We start from the raw sequence: 15,634 nt of genomic DNA on the forward strand, positions 1-15,634 counted from the left end.
GAGAAGAGAGCAGTGTTTAGTTAAAACTGTGACTGTCTCTTTTTCCAGTATAAAATATATTAAAAACGTTTGGAGCTGGACGTGGTGTGTGGGGAGCAGGAAAGAGGCTGGGGCTCGCAGGTCGACCGGGATCAGCCTCAAGGTTCTGAGGTAAGATCCCAGCCAGAACCGTGCGAGGGCCTGGGTCTTGTTGTTGACCGGGGAGGTGGCAAGAGTGAGATATAACGCTGTATAGCAGCTGTCCAGGAACAAGTAGAGGTCAGGCAAGCTTTTCCCCCCCTTGGACCTGGGTCTCTTGACCACCTCCCTCTTCGGCCTCTCCCACATGCTTCCCCACAGGAAGTGAACCAGCATCCATTCCAGAGCTAAAAGTTGTTCGTGGGGGCATAAAAACAGAACTGATTAATAACAGCACAGCTAAAATCCCAGCTTTAAAGATTAAAACCTTGCCCTCACAAGTCAGCTGTCGAAGTCCCCAAAAACCCAGTCTCTGTCGTACAGTTCCCAGGATCCCACTCCAGTTGCCGCTTCCTCCTCCCTCCCGGTCAAACTTTACCCCCTGTACACTTATGTCAGTCATTTTAACTGTCAGTGGTAGTCTGGTCCTGTTGACAGATAAAAGTTTGGTGCATAAAATGTTGGGGAAGGCGGGTTAGTCAACCACAGGAGGGGGGTGGCACCTTGATTGGGGAGGGCGGGCTCTGGGTAATGGCTGGAGAGGAATAGTTGGAAGCGTATCAAACACATGGTTTCTATGTGTTTGATGCATTTCCATTTCTTCTGTTATCCGCAAAGTACTAATATGCATATTTACAGTTTGGCACAGTGCAACTATTTATGACATGTTTATAACCTTAACATCAAAGCAAAAACTAAGTTTAAGTCACTGATCTTACCTTGTGGTTTTTTTTTTGGGGGGGGGGGGCTGTTTAAAGCTTGCTCTGCCCTCCACTATGATTACACATAAATTAAGTGATGTGATTTCGATCATTTGGTTTCTCAGCAAGTGCCTAGTAATAATAGTTTAGTAATAATAGTTTTGGCAGACCAAGAAATAAACACGTCAGGACAAAGCTGTCCCAGTTTATATGACGTCCCACACTTTCCGAATTCACCCTATATGCGAATAACAAAATGTAAGCATGAACAGCAAGTTGACAGTGTAGGATCAAAGAACTGATCACAGGGAGGCTTACAGTGTCATTTAGTCAACGCAGACTGGTCGCGTGTGCGCATTATCACAATGACATCATGGTCTGACTCTACAGCATTGCATCGTAGATACGGCATGTAAACGGGTGAAAAGAAAAAGGACATGGACACAAATATATTTAATTTCTCAATAAAAAAGACTATCATAAGAATGAGGAAGCGCTGGTAATATATGCAAGTAACGCAACCGAAGACAGAACCCTCTTATTTCAGTGCATATTAGGTATTCCACGGATAATCCATAGTTGCAGCCGTTTTCGCCATGGCTAACTCATGTGGGACAGTGGAGATGGCGTCATTGGAATGTGCTGCCTCGAATCTGGGTGAGAGACTGTTGAAACCGTAATAGCCTACTGTCGTTGTTGCTAGCAGGTAGATTTTCCATTGCGCAGCCAAAAATAGGGCATTTGTATAGCATTTTTTTAACAGCTTCCACCGAAAATAAACAGCAGCACTCAGAAATCTGTAATGTAGGCTAACTACATTTCTCAGCCCCCAACCATTATAAATATAATAGACCTACATATTATATGGGTGATAATAGGAAAACAGTAGGCCTATGTCAGATAGTAATTTCAAGGTAGGTTACACTTTTAGATTGGTTAGGTCAGTATAAATTACTGTAATTTGTGTCACAGCATGTGAAGCATCACCGGAGCCTGACAGTGGGGCGCTGAGGATGGTACTGGTGGGGAAGACAGGCGCAGGGAGAAGCTCTTCTGGTAACACCATCCTAGGGAGGCAGGCATTCCGGGTGGACATCTCTTCATGTTCTGTAACTGGTCAGTGTGACAGACAGAGTGGAGCTGTGGCTGGGAGGAACCTCACTGTGGTCGACACCCCAGGGTTCTTCGACACGCGCCTCTCCCCTCAGGAGGTGACAGCTGAGGCAGGCCGCTGTGTGGTGCTGTCTGCCCCTGGCCCCCACTCCTTCCTGGTGACCCTTCAGCCTGGCAGGTTCACTCAGGAGGAGCGGGATGCCCTGGAGTGGGTCAAGGCCACTTTTGGACCAGGAGCCCTCAGATACACAGTAGTACTGTTCACCTGGGGTGACCAGCTTCAGGGAAAAAACATGGAAGACTTCCTGAAGGAGAGCCAGGAGCTCCAGGAGTTTGTGAGTAGATGTCAGGGGGGCTACCATGTCTTTAACAACAGCAACAAGATAACAGACTGCACTCAGGTCACAGAGCTCCTGGAGAAGATAGACAAGATGGTGACACAGAACGGAGGTGGCTTCTACACCAACGAGATGTACCAGGACGCAGAGAGAGCCATCAGAGAAGTGCAGGAAGGAATTCTGGGAGGGAGAAGGATGACTCCATTGAAGCAGGAGGAGGATGGGGTGAAGACAGGGCCAGAGCCTCAGGGACCAGAGGCAGAGAGAATGAGAAGGAGGGAAGAGGAGGAGAGGAGAAGAGAGGAAGAGGCAGCCAGAAAGAAGGCAGAGAAGTTGTTCTGGTGTGAGCTGGTGTCTGCCTTGGGGAAGGGGGCGGCAGAGGGAGCTGGAGTAACAAGCAAAGGGAAAGGGAAAGCAGTGAAAAAGGTTAAGGCTATAGAGAGGGCAGCAGCTTTAGCTACCACACCGCTGTCAATCACATCAGCTGCCAAAGTGGTGGGAGGAGCTGTGAGAGAGGGAAGTAAAGTGCTTTACAAACACCGCAAAACTCTCCTACACTGACGGGGACTTTTAATATCCACTATTATTCACTGTATGGTGCTGGGTTATCAGGTAGAAGATGAGGGTCTTAAATAACCTGCATATTTTTTCTGTCTCTGAAGTGCAAATTAGTTTTTACACACTTATTTATCACTCAAATCTGTTCTTTGAAAAATCATCACAATGACTCATAAGGCAGGCTTGCTAAAGAGCGCAGATGCACTTTCTTCCATTGTCAGTCATAGTTGAAGCTATTATTGCACTAACACATGGAGGTAAATGATCAGAAAGTTAATAAGTTGATAGAATGCAAACACAGTGTAATACCACTGTAATGGAACTGCAACCATCATCCTTAATATAAGGCCAGCCCTGACAGTTGAGGAAGTGATTCTAATTGTCCAGGTTGTCACAGTGCCAAGTAAAGTGTGCTGTGAATTTTTGAATGGTGTGAATCGCTAGTGTGAGTATGCAGGACTAAACATCCTGGTGTGATGAAACACAATTTAAAGTAATCAACACGAAGAACCTGATGAACCAGTAAATATACCTTTTACTGACCTGATTTACAAATGATGAAGGTTCTTTGTATTAAAATGTTGATCATTACAACATGGGCACCACAGTTGTAAAAGTTTGGCACACATATACAAATCTAGTAGTACCAAGATACCTAGTGTAAGTACCTTTCCATTTTGTTGAAGCGTTAATCTGCCTTTGTCATTGTAATCCTGGTCCCAAAATTTTGTCAATAAATGTTGAGATATGAATGAACTCTAGTTAGTGAGAAATAACTGTTGATGCCTCATCAAATACAACATATATTTTGTTTGAACTGTGACATCACAAAAATGTGTATTCATTTTTCTTAATGAAATGCATTAATATTAAAGGAATTGAAAAGACTGGTAAAATCAAAGTACAGAATACAACATATTTAAGAAGAACCTTGGTTCAGTCAAGAAGTGGACAGATATAAGAGTTACATACATGACAGTGCGTTCTGTATGGCATCTCCATGGACTTATTTTCATAAAGGGAAGAACATAGCATAACTCTTGACAAGGATGGCAAATATCACCCATAGCAGCCCAAATACAAGACTCCCAATGAACTCTGCTTGGTGAAACAATGTAAGCCTTGAAGTTCGGTCAGTTATATGTAGAAATTGTGAAAAGACAGGAAAGCAGAACAAATGTCTCACATATACAAAATGTTTACACCATTTTGATGTAATAAGACATTCAAGATATGCCATTTACTAGAAAAGGAAAAATAAGGCACAAACTCCATTGGACTAATTGAAGCGGGACAATATCTGCTTCCATGAAAAAAAGTATAATAAAAAAAAAAAATTCCCACAGTATTCAATTTACTCAATTCTCATTAACATTCAGTTCCACACACTCATGCACAAACACATAGGACAACGTTCTTTGGTCATTTTAGTCTCGGGAAAAGCGTACCAACACGACGGTTGCACCCTGGGTACAGTATATACCTCCCAGGGTATACAGGGGGTACTGTGACACTGCAGACTGTAGTCCATTACTAAGTATGATTGGAGGGCAGAGGTGCTTTCAGTTACTGAACTGCTCAACTGTCGCTTAAAACAGCCCTGACTCTTTAGATGGGCATGGGCAGGGACATCTTTCCACTTCCTCTGAGCACTGGAGAGGGACAAAGGCAAAGAGGGAAAGGTAAATGGGATGAAATATGTGCTAGAAATATAATAAAAAGTCAAAATCCCTCCCTGGCTCATACTTACCCCTGGTAACGTAAAGGTAGAAGAAGTCACAGTAGAAAATCGTCTGCACCACACCGGACACCACAGCAATCTGGTCAAAGAAGCCCTCGGTGTGGTAGCGCCACACCCAGTTGGCCAGGTACAGGGCTCGGTAGAGACCCAGGAAGAACAGGTAGTGGGTGGTGATGGATTCTGCCTCGCCGGTCTTGGTGATCATGAAGAGCTGGGGCAAGATGGCCACTGACTCCAAGTAGATGGAGAAGGTCCACAGGATCTGTGCACCAAAGATAGGCATTCAATCAAGTATGCACATGTACCAACAAATCAAGGGACCCTCTACTAGTCAAGTTGAGACTTCTAGGACAATATTCCAGAAAAGCAAATATTTGGGGTTTTAGTTGCCCCTCATTTACATTATCTATACCATGATGTTATAGAATAGCTAATTAAATGATATAGGTAACTAACAAAATAAAGGAAATGAGGGATACAAAGTACATTGAAAGCCGGTGCTATTAAACCATCTCCTCAGGCTTAGGGTCATGTATAAAAATGCCCAGTTGACCATTATTTTGGCTATCATGGCTAGAAGAGCTCTCAATGACTTGAAAAAGGGTTCCCTAAGGGGGGTTTAAAGAATGTGTGTGTCTCAGTCACCAGATCTCAACACAATTGAACACTTATGAGAGATTCTGGAGCGGTGCCTAAGATGCATTTTCCACCACCATCAACAGAACACCAAATGACAGAATTTATGGTGGAAGAATGGCGTCGCATCCCTCTAATAGAGTTCCAGACACTTGTAGAATCTATGCCAAGACGTATTTAAGCAGTTCTGGTGGCATGTGGTGGCCCAATGCCCTATTAAGACACTTTAAAGTTGGTGTTTTCTTTATTTTGGCAGTTACCTGTATGTTCAGTAAGTATTGAACCTGGCACATTTACCTCCAGGGGGGCAAATGCATAGTTTTCCAGGAAGGAAAGCCCAGCCACAGGCACAAGTAGGAACTCAACACGGAATGAGTCACTCTCTGAGTCGAAGGTGCTCCTGAAGCGCATGTAGATCAGGTACACAGTGGCATATGCCAAAGACAGGAACACCACCTGAGCACACAAGACAGCGGGAAGGAGTTTAGGTTAGAACACAAATCATTGATTGGTTGGCTTTGTAGGATACTATCGTCTACCTCACCTTCATAACTGTGTTGTAGATGGAGATTACGCTAGTGAACAGGTCCAAGTATCTTGTAGTGAAGACTAACGCAAAAAGCACCTGAGACTTCCCAGAAATACCTGCAGAAACACACAACAGTCATTAATCTCACGTATGGGGTGGCAGGTAGCCTAGTGGTTAGAGCGTTGGGCTAGTAACCGAAAGGTTGCAAGATCGAATCCCTGAGCTGACAAGGTAAAAAGTGTGTCGTTCCGACCCGAACAAGGCAGTTATCCCACTGTTCCTAGGCTGTCATTGAAAACAATAATTTATTCTCAACTAACTTGCCTATTTAAATAAAAAATATGCAACGATTTAATTTCATGACCTGGGGATGGCGAAACATCATCAATGCGGATATCTGAGGTAGAAAGCAGACCAGGGTGCTACTCCCTAAGCAAATATGGTTATACTGAACTCTTTGCCACGTAACATTCTTGTGCGTCGAAGTAGACAAGTCTAATTGATTTACTCTCTAACCCATTCTAATCGTTGTAACAAATTAACTGTTAACTGCTCGGTGGCATGACATGATGTGAGCGTTTCAGACCAGTACTAGGAGTGTGAGGTCAACTTCCCAATTGAGATGGCCAGATGCATTACTTAGTTTCTTCTCAGAAATTAAGCAGGCCTATTTAGCGAACATAGAGCAGCGGGAGAATTCAGTTTGAGTCGTCAGGCAATGTGTCCCCAAGTTTGTTTAACAGATATTAGGCCTATGAATGAGCAAGTCAATAAATCATTAACAGCAAGATTTTCCTGTAAACAACTGCATATCAAATAATCCCACTGTCAACATACCAGCACAGGATTTGGACCTCCATATCTTCACTAATAGAATGATGATAGCAACGATATGTGACACGTCACCGGCTAGACGGAAGATATTCATAGTGCTGTTTTGGTATTCCAAAAAGAAGGAGCCGAAATATTGGTGCAAGTCTGTAAGAATGAGGCCTCAAAGTAGTCTTCAGGCGATGTCAAAACAATAACGAATGTAAAATGAGACTCTTCTAAAAAACAAAAAAGACCAAATAACTCCAATGTTATGTCCTCTTGTTCTTTGGAAACCACTACAAATGCTCATAAATGTTCATTCTAGATATTCTGCATAGGGATTCCTCTGCAGAACTGTCCGCAAAGGGCTGGGAAAGTTTGTTAGACCTGTGGCGGTGACGTGGCTGCAAATTTCTGCAAAATCCCTATTGCCTCTGGCGCTCAAATTACAGCCAGACTGGGGCGTGAAAGCATGAGCATGTCACTGAAGTGGGCTGTCACTAAGAAATAGTCCGTATGTGACCTTCTTCAACAGCAGATGGAGACAAATACAGTTAATTTTACAGGACTATCTCTCGGTATAAAACGACATTATTATGTAGTATTGGTTTTGGCCAATAACTCCATCATTAACCATCCCCATAGACTCATGATTGTAGTCCTAAATGCTTGGGAAATTCATGTTTATATAAGGTACCCCATTCTGCTTCAATGAAAGTAGTTCATTCAATGAAAGTAGTTCATTCAATGAAAGTAGTTCATACTTTAAAGTGTTGGCTGCGGTTAGCATTATGTTTTTGGCTTAATAGTCTTGTTCACCAGCTAAGAAAAAGCCTGGCATATAGTTTAGCCTACTGTGTCCTAACTAGGGTCGGAAACCTTCGGGTAAATTTCAGGAATTTTTCAGGAAATTTTCCATGGGAAGTTAAGCTTGGGAATTTGGGGAATTTTGCTTAAATTCATAAAAAAAAGTTAGTTTATAACAGTGAACTTTTTTGTGGGATTACACATAAGGCAATTATAGGTCTTGTGACATGTTTTGGTTAAACTATCCCCAATTCAATGGAATTGCAACCCTCTGCATGCATAGTGCATTCTTCCATCACATGTACAGCTGATTCTCAAGATCTTGCACACTAATGGCATGCTTTTGAGCCCACATTACTACACTGTCTGAGCCAAGGACTACATGCTTTCTGGTAAGTTTTCATTACATTACTGGGTGGGGTGAATATATTTTATGACATGCATGATTTTTTGTTAACTAGTAAATAGTAGCCTACAGCAAAGTTTACATTTAAAAAAAAAAACATTTAACCTTTATTTAACCAGGTAGCCCAGTTGAGAACAAGTTATTTTTTACAACTGCGACCTGGCCAAGATAAAGCAAAGCAGTGTGACACAAACAACAACACAGAGTTACACATGTGTAACGCTAGTCTGATGAAGAAGGAGTGGACCAAAGCGCAGCGTGGTACGTGTTCATAATATTTTAATAAATTAGAACACTTGAACAAAAATAACAAAGAGACAAACAAACAGTTCTGTAAGGTAACTAAACTAAACAGAAAACAACTATCCACAAACCTAGGTTGGAAAAAAGCCTACCTAAGTATGATTCTGATTCAGAGACAACGATAGACAGCTGCCTCTGATTGAGAACCACACCCGGCCAAACACAAAGAAATAGAAAATATAGAAATAAAGAAACTAGAATGCCCACCCTAGTCGCACCCTGGCCTAACCAAAATAGAGAATAAAAGCCTCTTTATGGCCAGGGCGTGACAACATGGAATAAACAAACGTACAGTCAATAACACAATAGAAAAAAAGTCTATATACAGTGTGTGCAAATGGCGTGAGGAGGTAAGGCAATAAATAGGTCATAGTGACGAAGTAATTACAATTTAGCAAATTAACACTGGCGTGATAGATGTGCAGATGATGATGTGCAAGTAGAAGTACTGGTGTGCAAAAGAGCAAAAAAGTAAATAAAAACAATATTGGGATTAGGTATGTAGATTGGATAGGCTATTTACAGATGGGCTGTGTACAGCTGCAGCGATCGGTTAGCTGCTCAGATAGCTGATGTTTAAAGTTAGTGAGGGAGATATAAGTCTCCAACTTCAGCAATTTTTGCAATTCGTTCCAGTCATTGGCAGCAGAGAACTGGAAGGAAAGGCGGCCAAAGGTGGTGTTGGCTTTGGGGATGACCAGTGAGATGGTCATCTGGTCATCTCACTGGTCATCTCACAGCTAACCGATCGCTGCAGCTGTACACAGCCCATCTGTAAATAGCCCATCCAATACCTGCTGGAGCGCGTGCTATGGGTGGGTGTTGTTATGGTGACTAGTGAGCTGAGATAAGGCGGAGCTTTACCTAGCAAAGACTTATAGATGACCTGGAGCCAGTGGGTCTGTAGCGAGGGCCAGCCGACGAGAGCATACAGGTCGCAGTGGTGGGTGGCATGTGGGGCTTTGATGACAAAACGGATGGCACTGAGATAGACTGCATCCAGTTTGCTGAGTAGAGCGTTGGAGGCTATTTTGTAAGTTACATCGCCAAAGTCAAGGATCGGTAGGATAGTCAGTTTTATAAGGGTATGTTAGGCAGCGTGAGTGAAGGTGGCTTTGTTGCAGAATAGGAAGCCGATTCTAAATTACATTTTGGATTGGAGATGTTTAATATGAGTCTGGAAGGAGAGTTTACAGTCTAGCCAGACACCTAGGTATTTGTAGTTGTTCACATATTCTAAGTCAGAACCGTCCAGAGAAGTGATGCTAGGCGGGCGGGCGGGTGCGGGTAGCGATCGGTTGAAAAGCACGCATTTTTATTTTTTTATATTTTTTAAACAGTATTTTTATTGGAATTTCACAATTTTCACCCATATTAAAGAGATACAACAGAGACAAGGCAAAAAAAAAACAACAAAGAAAAACAGCACCCGCCTACACATACCTGCGCATACATATATATATACACATATACATATACATACACATACACATACATACGCACACCATCTCCCTCCCCCCGCTTCTCCCACCCTATCCCCATCATTTAGGGATCTCGGACGATACGAAAGAGAGGTTGAACAGACTTGTAATAGGGGTTGCAACAATGGCGGCGGATAATTTAAGAGAGGGTCCAGATAAGAGAGGGTCCAGATTGTCTAGCCCAGCTGATTTGTACAGGTACAGGTTTTACAGCTCTTTCAGAACATCTGCTATCTGGATTTGGGTGAAGGAGAAGCTGGGAAGATTTGGGCAAGTAGCTGCGGGGGGTGCGGAGCTGTTGGCCGGGGTTGGGGTAGCCAGGAGGAAAGCATGGCCAGCCGTAGAGAAATGCTTATTGAAATTCTCGATTATCGTGGATTTATCGGTGGTAACAGTGTTTCCTAGCCTCAGTGCAGTGGACAGCTGGGAGGAGGTGCTCTTGTTCTCCATGGACTTTACAGTGTCCCAAAACTTTTTGGAGTTAGAGCTACAGGATGCAAATTTCTGTTTGAAAAAGCCTGACTGGTTCCTGACTTCCCTGAAAAGTTGCCTATCGGGGACTATTCGATGCTAGTGCAGTCCGCCACAGGATGTTTTTGTGCTGGTCGAGGGCAGTCAGGTCTGGAGTGAACCAAGGGTTATATCTCTTCTTAGTTCTACATTTTTTGAAAGGGGCATGCTTATTAAAGGTGGTGAGGAAATTACTTTTAAAGAACGACCAGGCATCCTCTACTGACAGGATGACGTCAATATCCTTCCAGGATACCCGGGCCAGGTCGATTAGAAAGACCTGCTCGCAGAAATGTTTTAGGGAGCGTTTGACAGTGATGAGGGGTGGTCGTTTGACCGCAGACCCATAGCGAATGCAGGCAATGAGGCAGTGATTGCTGAGATCCTGATTGAAAACAGCAGAAGTGTATTTGGAGGGCAAGTTGGTCAGAATAATATCTATGAGGGTCCCCATGTTTACGGATTTTGGGTTGTACCTGGTGGGTTCCTTGATAATTTGTGTGAGATTGAGGGCATCTAGCTTATATTGTAGGACTGCCGGGGTGTTAAGCATATCCCAGTTTAGGTCACCTAACAGAACAAACTCTTAAGATAGATATGTGTTTCAATTATTTCTAACTTGTTAACAATTTCTGCTAGTTAGTTTTTGCTACCATGTGGGTTTTAGCTTGCTTGAGCCTGCTAACTGAGAAGTGTTAATTCACCTGTTTCCAGACATGTTTCATTTTAAAACATTTATCTTACAAAGGAGTTGTTTAATAACTGCTTTTCTAATCTTTACAGGAAAATGCCATGGGCACTATCTGATGTGTGGAGACATTTCACTGCAGCTAATGTAGAAGGAAAAGTTGTGTACATTTGCAAATACTGTGACAAATCATATGTGAAGAATGCAACAAAGATGCAGAATCATCTGGCCAAGTGCATAAAGTTCCCTCAGCGCTCACAAAAAGCAACCTCTGACAAAAGTCCCTCTACTTCTATTTGAGGTGAAAATGATGAATCAGACACCTTATCAATAGCAACAGCTCATGGTCCTCCAGGAATACAAAGTTTTTTTACTCAATGGAGGAAGGTAGTCAGAGAAATGCTGATGAATGTCTTAATCGAGCTGTGTATGCAACTGGTTCACCTCTGATGCTCACATGCAATGTGTATTGGAAGAGATTTCTGAATGTTCTTCGCCCAGCATACACCTCTCCGACCAGACATGCTTTATCTACTCATTTGCTGTATGCACAGTTCAGCAGAGTTCAAGTGAAAGTCAAGAAAATCATAGAGAAGGCAGACTGTATTGCAATTATCTCTGATGGGTGGTCAAATGTTCTTGGGCAAGGAATAATTAACTACATCATCTCCACCCTTTAACCAGTTTTCTACAAGAGCACAGACACAAGTAGTGCCAACTGTAAGGTTTGGTGGATGAGGAATAATGGTCTGGGGCTGTTTTTCATGGTTCGGGCTAGTCCTCTTAGTTCCAGTGAAGGGAAATCTTAACGCTACAGCATACAGTGACATTCTAGATGTTTCTGTGCTTCAAACTTTGTGGCAACAGTTTGGGGAAGGAACTTTCCTGTTTCAGCACGACAAAGCCCCTGTGCACAAAGCGAGGTCCATACAGAAATGGTTTGTCATGATCGGTGTGGCAGTTGACTGGCCTGCACAGAGCCCTGACCTCAACTAGAGGTCGACCGATTATGATTTTTCAACGCCGATACCGATACGATTATTGGAAAAACAAAAAAAGCCGATACCGATTAATCGGACGATTTTTATATATATATTTGTAATAATGACAATTACAAAAATACTGAATGAACACTTATTTTAACTTAATATAATACATCAATAAAATCAATTTAGTCTCAAATAAATAATGAAACATGTTCCACTTGGTTTAAATAATGCAAAAACAACGTGTTGGAGAAGAAAGTAAAAGTGCAATATGTGCCATGTAAAAAAGCTAAAGTTTAAATTCCTTGCTCAGAACATATGAAAGCTGGTGGTTCCTTTTAACATGAGTCTTCAATATTCCCAGGTAAGAAGTTTTAGGTTGAGGTTATTATAGGACTATTTCTCTCTATACCATTTGTATTTCATATACCTTTGACTTTTGGAAGTTCTAATAGGTACTTTAGTATTACCAGCCTAATCTCAGGAGTTGATAGGCTTGCAGTCATAAACAGCGCAATGCTTGAAGCACAGCGAAGAGCTGCTGGCAAATGCAGGGCAGTGCTGTTTGAATCAATGCTTACGAGCCTGCTGCTGCCTACCACCGCTCAGTCAAATCAAATCAAATTGATTTATATAGCCCTTCTTACATCAGCTGATATCTCAAAGTGCTGTACAGAAACCCAGCCTAAAACCCCAAACAGCAAGCAATGCAGGTGTAGAAGCACGGTGGCTAGGAAAAACTCCCTAGAAAGGCCAAAACCTAGGAAGAAACCTAGAGAGGAACCAGGCTATGAGGGGTGGCCAGTACTCTTCTGGCTATGCCGGGTGGAGATTATAACAGAACATGGCCAAGATGTTCAATTGTTCATAAATGACCAGCATGGTCAAATAATAATAATCACAGTAGTTGTCGAGGGTGCAGCAAGTCAGCACCTCAGGAGTAAGTGTCAGTTGGCTTTTCATAGCCGATCATTGAGAGTATCTCTACCGCTCCTGCTGGCTCTAGAGAGTTGAAAACAGCAGGTCTGGGACAGGTTGCATGTCCGGTGAACAGGTCAGGGTTCCATAGCCGCAGGCAGAACAGTTAAAACTGGAGCAGCAGCACGGCCAGGTGGACTGGGGACAGCAAGGAGTCATCATGCCAGGTAGTCCTGAGGCATGGTCCTAGGGCTCAGGTCCTCCGAGAGAGAGAGAGAAAGAAAGAAAGAAAGAAAGAAAGAGAGAATTAGAGAGAGCATACTTAAATTCACACATGACATCGGATAAGACAGGAGAAATACTCTAGATATAACAGAGCCTCCTGACACAAACTACTGCAGCATAAATACTGGAGGTTGAGACAGGAGGGGTCAGGAGACGCTGTGGCCCCATCCGATGATACCCCCGGACAGGGCAAAACAGGCAGGATATAACCCCACCCACTTTGCCAAAGCACAGCCCCCACACCACTAGAGGGATACCTTAGTCAGACTGCTCTATCAAATCATAGACTTAATTATACTATAATAACAAACAGAAAAACAAGCCTTAGGTCATTAATATGGTCAAATCCGGAAACTATCATTTTGAAAACAAACCGTTGATTCTTTCAGTGAAATACGGAACCGTTACGTATTTTATTTAACGGGTGGCATCCCTAAGTCTAAATATGGCTGTTACATTGCACAACCTTCAATATTATGTCATAATTATGTACAATTCTGTCAAATTAATTACGGTCTTTGTTAGGAAGAAATGGTCTTCACACAGTTCGGAACAAGCCAGGCAGCCCAAACTGCTGCATATACCCTGACTCTGCTTGCACAGAACGCAAGAGAAGTGACACAATTTCCCTAGTTAAAATAAATTCATGTTAGCAGGCAATATTAACTAAATATGCAAGTTTAAAAATATATACTTGTGTATTGATTTTAAGAAAGGCATTGATGTTTATGGTTAGGTACACATTGGCACAACGACAGTGCTTTTTTTACGAATGCGCTTGTTAAATCACCCGTTTGGCGAAGTAGGCTGTGATTCAATGATAAATTAACAGGCACCGCATCGATTATATGCAAAGCAGGACAAGCTAGATAAACTAGTAATATCATCAACCATGTGTAGTTAACTAGTGATTATGTTAAGATTGATAGTTTTTTGGCTCCTTGCTGCACTCGCATAACAGGTAGTCAACTTGACACGCAGTCCCCTCCTGGAGTGCAATGTAATCGGCCATAATGCGTGTCCAAAAATGCCGAATACCGATTGGTATGAAAACTTGAAATCGGCCCTAATTAATCGTCCATTCCGATTAATCAGTCGACCTCTAACCTCAACCCCATCGAACACCTTTGGGATGAATTGGAGTGCCAACTGAAAGACAGGCCTAATCGTCCAACATCAGTGCCGACCTCACTAATGTTCTTGTGGCTGAATGGAAGCAAGTCCCTGCAGCAATGTTCCAACATCTAGTGGAAAGCCTTCCCAGAAGAGTGGAGGCTGTTATAGCAGCAAGCGGGGAACAACTCCATATTAATGCCCATGATTTTGGAATGAGATGTTCGACGAGCAGGTGTCCACATACTTTTGGTCATGTAGTGTACTTTGTCTTGCATTTTTCAAAACTTTCAAAACGAGTCCTGACAATGTTTAACCTTTTCTTTTTAGCTTCCAACTGTTTATGACACATAATGACAAGTGAGAGCTCATCATTTTCTTTCCATGTTTTGTGTAGTGCTTTGAACTACTCACTATCTCCATCTCCCTGGTTCAACTCCTCATCCCTCTATATTTATCTCCTCCACCTCCCTGCCTACCCTACAATCCTCTTAAATATCTGAATCATCAAAACTAATCACCACCCTCTTCTTGCTTGGCACCCCTCACCCTCCCTTCCTGGTCCCCTGCTCCTAAATTATTGTTCCTGTGTCCAGCAGTGTGATTATAATCCACTCCCTCTGTCTCTCCATCTGTCGCAAGTAATTTCCCTCCATCATTCCCCTGTACCGAGTGGAAAAACTTCTCCTGAGGATCTAAGTGCTAAGTCCTGAAGTAATAGCAGAGCAAAAACATGTCTGTACATTTCAAAGGGACAATTGTGAGTGTATAGTTAGTTGTGTGTTCTAGTGTCTTTATCGTCATATAGGCAGTATTCTTCAATGACATTACTTATTTGCCAAATATATCGCTCTGGTATTACTGAGTTATTACTTCCTTATGTTTGTTGTAAAGATAAACATTGAGCATACAGTATATGACCTGTTCATAAACATGTCCAACTGTCCTATTACAAATATGAAGGGATCAACATTAGAGATAATATCAAGGTATATGAAAGGATCAACATTAGAGATAACATAAAGGTATATGAAAGGATCAACATTAGAGATAACATAAAGGTATGTGAAAGGATCAACATTAGAGATAACATGAAGGTATATGAAAGGATCAACATTAGAGATAACATGAAGGTATATGAAAGGATCAACATTAGAGATAACATGAAGGTATATGAAATGATCAACATTAGAGATAACATAAAGGTATACGAAAGGATCAACATTAGAGATAACATAAAGGTATATGAAAGGATCAACATTAGAGATAACATGAAGATATATGAAAGGATCAACATTAGAGATAACATGAAGGTATATGAAAGGATCAACATTAGAGATAACATAAAGGTATATGAAAGGATCAACATTAGAGCTAACATAAAGGTATATGAAAGGATCAACATTAGAGATAACATAAAGGTATATGAAAGGATCAACATTAGAGATAACATAAAGGTATATGAAAGGATCAACATTAGAGATAACATGAAGGTATATGAAAGGATCAACATTAGAGATAACATAAAGGT

General features: G+C 42.1%; 2 protein-coding genes across 2 annotated transcripts; one reads left to right on the forward strand and one right to left on the reverse strand.

Moving 5' to 3' along the window:
* Positions 1-1,154: 1,154 nt before the first annotated feature.
* Positions 1,155-3,643, forward strand: LOC129827035 (GTPase IMAP family member 7-like). The gene is made up of 2 exons (XM_055887920.1): positions 1,155-1,535; positions 1,851-3,643. Exons 1-2 carry the CDS (start codon positions 1,475-1,477, stop codon positions 2,888-2,890), a joined length of 1,101 nt encoding a protein of 366 aa, XP_055743895.1. The 5' UTR covers positions 1,155-1,474; the 3' UTR covers positions 2,891-3,643.
* On the reverse strand, positions 3,405-7,033 carry LOC129827051 (ER lumen protein-retaining receptor 3). The gene is made up of 5 exons (XM_055887921.1): positions 6,631-7,033; positions 5,809-5,909; positions 5,562-5,720; positions 4,638-4,890; positions 3,405-4,539 (listed from the first exon to the last, which is right to left on the reverse strand). The coding sequence occupies exons 1-5, from the start codon at positions 6,719-6,721 to the stop codon at positions 4,496-4,498; spliced, it is 648 nt and encodes a 215-aa protein (XP_055743896.1). The 5' UTR covers positions 6,722-7,033; the 3' UTR covers positions 3,405-4,495.
* Between the last annotated feature and the right edge of the window lie 8,601 nt (positions 7,034-15,634).

The sequence above is a fragment of the Salvelinus fontinalis genome, chromosome 2 (genome assembly GCF_029448725.1).
Source record: "Salvelinus fontinalis isolate EN_2023a chromosome 2, ASM2944872v1, whole genome shotgun sequence".
NCBI classification, from domain to species: domain Eukaryota; kingdom Metazoa; phylum Chordata; class Actinopteri; order Salmoniformes; family Salmonidae; genus Salvelinus; species Salvelinus fontinalis.

Bases quoted from the DNA above. Each gene is read 5' to 3' on its own strand.
- LOC129827035 (XM_055887920.1), top strand. From the start codon at position 1,475: ATGGCTAACTCATGTGGGACAGTGGAGATGGCGTCATTGGAATGTGCT. The intron at 1,536-1,850 runs GTGAGAGACTGT...TTTGTGTCACAG, and splicing joins ATGTGCTGCCTCGAATCTGG to CATGTGAAGCATCACCGGAG.
- LOC129827051 (XM_055887921.1), bottom strand. From the start codon at position 6,721: ATGAATATCTTCCGTCTAGCCGGTGACGTGTCACATATCGTTGCTATC. The intron at 5,910-6,630 runs GTATGTTGACAG...GTGTTTCTGCAG, and splicing joins GAGGTCCAAATCCTGTGCTG to GTATTTCTGGGAAGTCTCAG. The intron at 4,540-4,637 runs GTAAGTATGAGC...GTCCCTCTCCAG, and splicing joins CTACCTTTACGTTACCAGGG to TGCTCAGAGGAAGTGGAAAG.